Genomic DNA, 6,000 nt, shown 5'->3' on the forward strand with positions numbered 1-6,000 from the left:
TCTTAGACTATTTAAATGGCTGCGTGGAGGGAGACAAACAGTGCCGTCAGGAGCTTTGAGGAGCAGGTGGAGGAACAAGTTCTCCTGACTCATAAAGCTTTTAGTTTATGTAACAGCAAAAAATTTGGTAAACATAGACGTTTATTCCCACTAGGTGCCCACTTACCAAGAGGACAGGCGCTGTGCTCTTTTAGGGACTTAGCTACTATGATGCATGTTTTGTAGCTTGTTTAGTTATTGGTAAGTAATATTTGTCATAGAAACACTCACACTTTGATGCTGTAAAACCTACAGATACAATGACTTAAATCTCATATTGCTGCGACTTTGTTTTTTTTCTTTATTTCTTTAATCTCATAATGCTAGGCCTTTATTCTCAAATTAGTATGACTTCATTCTCAATATGGCTACGATTATATTCTCGTAATTTTGATTTTATTCCCAAAATATTATGACTTTAATCTCGTAATCTTAGATTTATTTTATTTTATTTTATTTAGCGTGGCAATAGAATGCTGTAGTAGATCTTGCCTGGGTGTTTAACTGCAGAATGTTATTCCTTGCGCAACATGGTGGAAATTGTGTGAAGCACAACAATGTTTTGAAAAAATCTGAAAAAGCGCCTACAGGGAACTCCACGATCACGTGTGACGAATTGCGTGCTGCCGCGTGAAAAGTGCATTCTGTCTGCGCCAATAGCCTTGTGGTTAGCGTGCGACATAAACAGCTGTGCGACCCGAGTTCGATTCCCGTCTTGAGGACCTTTGCCGGTCCCACTCCCCTCTCTTCACCCAGTGCTTTCCTGTCTGCTCTCTACTATCCTGTCAAATAAAGGCATAAAAAGGCCCAAAAATATAATTTAAAAATGTGCATTCTTAATGGCCACATCTGTATAACAGCCTGCATTTATGACAGATTTGTGGAGCCCTAGGGTCAACATAGTATCTTATGTAAGTGTGAAGGTCCCGGTCTTGATAGGAATGGCATGGTACTTCTGGCATGTGGCGACAACACCCTCAGAGGAGACAAGCTGGTGGGGAATGACAGCTATGTCCTGGCTCCCATGCGCTCCAATCATCATCGTAAAGCCTTCTGGTCAGATGCATGGACACGTCACAGGCCTGCAGACTTTCATTTGGTTGAATGGTTGGCCTACTTCCACCTGTCACAGTTGCTTTAAGGAAGCTAATTAATATTATTAAACAAAATTGGATCATTAATGTCTAAGAAGTTCTAGTCCGATATTGCCCTGTTAGACTCGTCAGATTGCGTTCATTTGTGTTAAAGGATTAGTTCATTTAAAAATGAACATTTTGTCATTTCATCAGCAAAATAAGATATTTTAATTGTGTGCTGGTCTGTCTTTTATGAGTATTTTGAGTGTTTCTGTACTTTCTCTACATATATTTTAAATGTCCACATAATATGAACAATATGTCTTTTGTTTTATCATTTGAAACCCAGAAAGTGTGCTAGTGCGGTCTTTAAAATAAATGTCATTTTTTTAAATATCATGCAGGCAAAATTAATAGGATTGGGACTCTCAAGTTTAAAAGTATGCAAATAAATAATAAAAGCAGTCTATATAACCTGTGCACAATATTACACATTTTATGAAGCCAAATTATAGATGAACAAATTGAAAAAAAATTGTTGTTTTTTTTGACTGGAAAATCTTGTAATTCACCCTACATCTCTTCTTCTGAACATTTTTTAAAAGTGCAATTTGTGACTGAATCGTTTTTTGATATGAATCTTTTAAATGATTCAATTTACAAGACCACTCACTTAAATCAGTGGTTCTTAAAGGGGTCCTATTATGCTCTTTTACAAAGTCTTGATTTTGTTTTGGGGGTGTACTAGGATCATGCTCTCATGCTTGGTTCGAAAAACGCATTATTTTTCACATAATTTACATTATTAAAATACCTTTCTCCCCAGCCTGGCACAAACAGCTTGATTAGTTCCGGCTTTGATGAAGGTCCGCCTTCTGAAAAACAAAATGTGTTGTGATTGGTTAGCTGTCCCATTGCGTTGTGACTGGCGAACAGCTTAGACGGTGTTTCATTACTGCCCCGCCCCTTGCTCCGTCTTTCAACAAAAGCTTTTTGGCGAATCCGGCACTGTAACGTACTCCCTCGTGTTGTGGAAGCTGTCCTCAGTAAAATGTGCAGCACACAATAGCAAATTGGGGTTATAATGCTCAGGAACAGAGTTAAAAAATAAATTGCAACCACTGTTTCCTGACATCATCCGCTTTCGGAAGCCCAAACAAAGACGTTTGGACACGGAGGTGAAAAAAACAGCGTTTCAGGCGGTCGCACACCGGACGAGAAGCGCAGCGTCGCGCCACGTCTTTAAAATTCAAATACTTTATTTTCTATGAGTGTAGGCACACCGGCGGCGCCGTTCGGCATCTGTCCGCGGCGCCCAGCTACGTCGTGTTATACTTGTAAGAATTGTTCTAGACATGCCGAAAATTTGAAGCTACAGCACCTGACTAAAATTAAAAAGTGAAAAAGCATAATAGGACCCCTTTAATCTTTTTGACTCCAAGATAGTATTCAAGTAATTATGTTGTAATAAAAATAATAATTTTTAGTCTTTTAATAAAACATTACAATTATTTATTATTTCTTAACATTTATTAAGATGTCTCTTTCATTTTTTTAGCATTTTAATTAAGATTATATTAATAAAACATTTGGCAGACGCTTTTATCCAAAGCAACTTGTATTGCATTCAAGGTACACATTTCTTTATCGATTCTTTGCTGGAATTTAAACCCATTCACATAAATGTAGTTGTATAGACTACTTTTACAACTTTTTATGGTTCTTTTGCACCCTTTTTTATGCATAAGGAAAGACAGAAAGTCATTGTGCTTTTCTTTTTTGGGTGAAATAATCCATTCAAGAGTGAATAGAGCGAGCTGCCTACGCAACTTCTCCCCATCCATTCTCTGTCATCTGCTTCCCAACCTGTGTTTGTTGCTGCTGCCAGCCACCCAACTGGTGATGGACTCCTTCTGCACAGCTCCTTGTGTGCGAGTGGTTGGTGCTCGTGGCACATACTGTGGAGATTTGAGCCAGCTCGTTGTGTTTACCACACACTGTCTGTTAAATATATCCCCAGCTATGTGAAGAGTTGAGGGAGGCCTGGCAATGAAAGTGGCACCTGCTTCTTATCACCGCGCCGTTTGCTGCTGGGACTAAAACCTCTCCAGAGGCAAATAAAGGCATGTTTGCAGGCTCGAGTGTGCCACTATGTGCCACATTTATAGGGTTGGCATTTGTGAGCCTGGCGGCTGGTCAAGTCTGCCGAGTTGGGTCAGGGAAACAATACGCACTATTTTAAAGAGTTGATGTAAATGAGACTAATACATCTGATAACTGGTTGTGTAATTGGCATCTGCGGTTGCTCCTGCGCAACCACATCAGTTGAATGCATAGTCTAGTGGATGGCAGCCATTGGTCTCCACGGATAAAATGTACCATACCACATCCAGTATCCAGTGCAAAAAGTATAGGACCCCTAAGATTTATTTAGATTCTGAACAGTTGCTCAGATAACAAAGAATCAGTAACAATGAACATGGAGGCACCTTATGATTAAAGTAAATAATTTAATTTATATTAATTGTTAGTTATTTAATTAATTTGAAAATATTCAATAAAATAATATTTAAAATAAATATAATTTGAAAATAAATAAAATAATGCGTAAAAGATTTTGCTATATTTTACTAACGTAATTTGAAAGTATGGATTTTTAAAATGATTTAAATTTAATAATTATTCATTGAAATGTATTAATTAATTTGAAAATATACATTTCTAAAATTAAATAATTAATTTTAAATGAAAAATTCCATTGCGAGAAACATGCAAATCCTGCATTTAGATCTATTTATATTATATCAATACAGTAGCGATTATAACATTTTTGGAAAAATATTTAAATTTGTTCATTATTTTTTAATTTATTATTAAACATTAAATTATTTTATATTAAATGCATTTAATAATTATTATATATTGTTGTTAATTTCATTATGAGAAACCTGCAAATCCTGAAAATTGACCTGTTTAAAGTACCGTATTGGCCCGAATATAAGACAATGTTTTTTTCTTGGAAATACATCTGAAAAACCGCGGTCGTCTTATATTCAGGGTCTAGACTTTGACATGTCAATAATACACCCACAACAATAGGTGGCGCCAAATACGCATAAAACGAGTCTTTTTCCAAAAGGTACATCTGGAAAAAGGGGGGTTGTCTTATAATCAGGGTCGTCTTATATTCAGGCCAATACGGTATATCAATAAAGTAGCAATTAAAATATTTTAATTCATTAATTTTCCAATTTGTTATTTATAAAATTATTTGATATTAAATATGTAAAATTATTATTATTTGTTTATTTTAATACCTGCAAATCCTGAATATAAATCTGATTATAGTATATTAATAAAGCAGCGACTAAAATATTTTAAAATGATATTAAATATATTGAAAATATTAATTTATGTATATTTAAGTATGTTTTATAGTTTTTATATATATAAATATTTAGAAAGATCTGAAAATTGAGCAGTTTCACATGAAAGGGGCGACACATTTAACCCCAGTCCCCCTTCCAATATGGATAACAATATTTCAAGTCTCAATAGACTTCCCTTGTGTTGTAGTGAGTTATAGAGTCAAGCATTCATGTCCGGTGAATATGTAGTGTAAACCGTGGGATGTGACATCATCAGTGAGCTCTTCAGGGGGTCCTTTCAGCACTCTGATAGCACATCAATGCTCCCATTTATGTGCCCTGATGATCTCTGTGTTAAAGAGGCAAGACCATCACTCAAACATGCGCTGCTGGGGATTGTGTACTTACTGACTATAGGGAAACTGTATGTTACTGTACATGTGTATATATATATATAATTTCAGATTACTTTCAGTGAGCCACGCATCTCCTTGGAAAAACCATGCAAGTAAAGTTATAAATAAATAATTAGATTCAGTAGCACAAAGACTCGCTGTCGTCCTCGAGGCAAGAAGAGACATTTACAAACCCCCTGGAGTTCTTCACTGTAATGCTGCGTGGCTTCGGTGGCAGTTTGTTGCTGATGGTGATTATGATGACAGACCACGCATCTCCTTGGAAAAACCATGCAAGTAAAGTTATAAACAAATGCATAATTAGATTCAGTAGCACAAAGACTCGCTGTCGTCCTCGAGGCAAGAAGAGACATTTACAAACCCCCTGGAGTTCTTCACTGTAATGCTGCGTGGCTTCGGTGGCAGTTTGTTGCTGATGGTGATTATGATGACAGAGTATGCTAATTACAGTGTGCTTACCATAAGTACACACTAGCCTGACCCCGCGTGTTTACCAGATGAGCAGTTCTAATGCTATAATTATTGTTTGGTGCAGATGCTGGGTGGAACGTCTCTCCCTGTCAATACCCTGGTAAAGATTAAGGAGGGACTCCTGAGGCAGAGGGAACTGGAGATTGACCGGTGAGTAAACAAAGACACTTTTATTAGAGTGCTCATGAAGTTGTACACAAAGAATAAGATCATTTTTAGGTTGTGGGGTCAAATATATATTAAAATCGGCTGACAAATTGGGTTAGAATGGTCCAGAAACACTCATTTCAAGAATTATATATATTATAATCTATGTAATGTAATATGCAAATATATAAATATATGTTAATATGTATACTTGTAATATAAAATTTACATAATTCTAAAAATAAAATTATTTTGTTATATTTATTGTGATTATATATTTTATATTATTATAAATTTATTTTAAATTAATATATATGTTAAATTAATAGATTGCCACATTAAGTTGTACACAAAGAACAAGACCTTTTTCAGGATGTTGGGTCAAATATTTATTGAAATCAAATTATTATATTATATATTATGTACAGTTTACCTTAAAATACTTTTAAAATATATCATGTATGTTAAAATTATGTAATATAT

At 35.4% G+C, this 6,000-nt stretch overlaps 1 protein-coding gene across 1 annotated transcript in view; it reads left to right on the forward strand.

Annotated features, from left to right (window-relative positions):
* Positions 1-6,000, forward strand: part of LOC107727619 (centrosomal protein of 85 kDa-like) — an 82,505-nt gene that overhangs the window by 55,852 nt on the left and 20,653 nt on the right. The window contains 1 exon segment of the mRNA XM_016537543.1: positions 5,435-5,520. Within this exon segment, the coding sequence (XP_016393029.1) occupies positions 5,435-5,520 (86 nt within the window).

This window comes from Sinocyclocheilus rhinocerous, unplaced genomic scaffold (genome assembly GCF_001515625.1).
Source record: "Sinocyclocheilus rhinocerous isolate Xijiao unplaced genomic scaffold, SAMN03320098_v1.1 scaffold185, whole genome shotgun sequence".
In the NCBI taxonomy this organism is placed as follows: Eukaryota; Metazoa; Chordata; class Actinopteri; order Cypriniformes; family Cyprinidae; genus Sinocyclocheilus; species Sinocyclocheilus rhinocerous.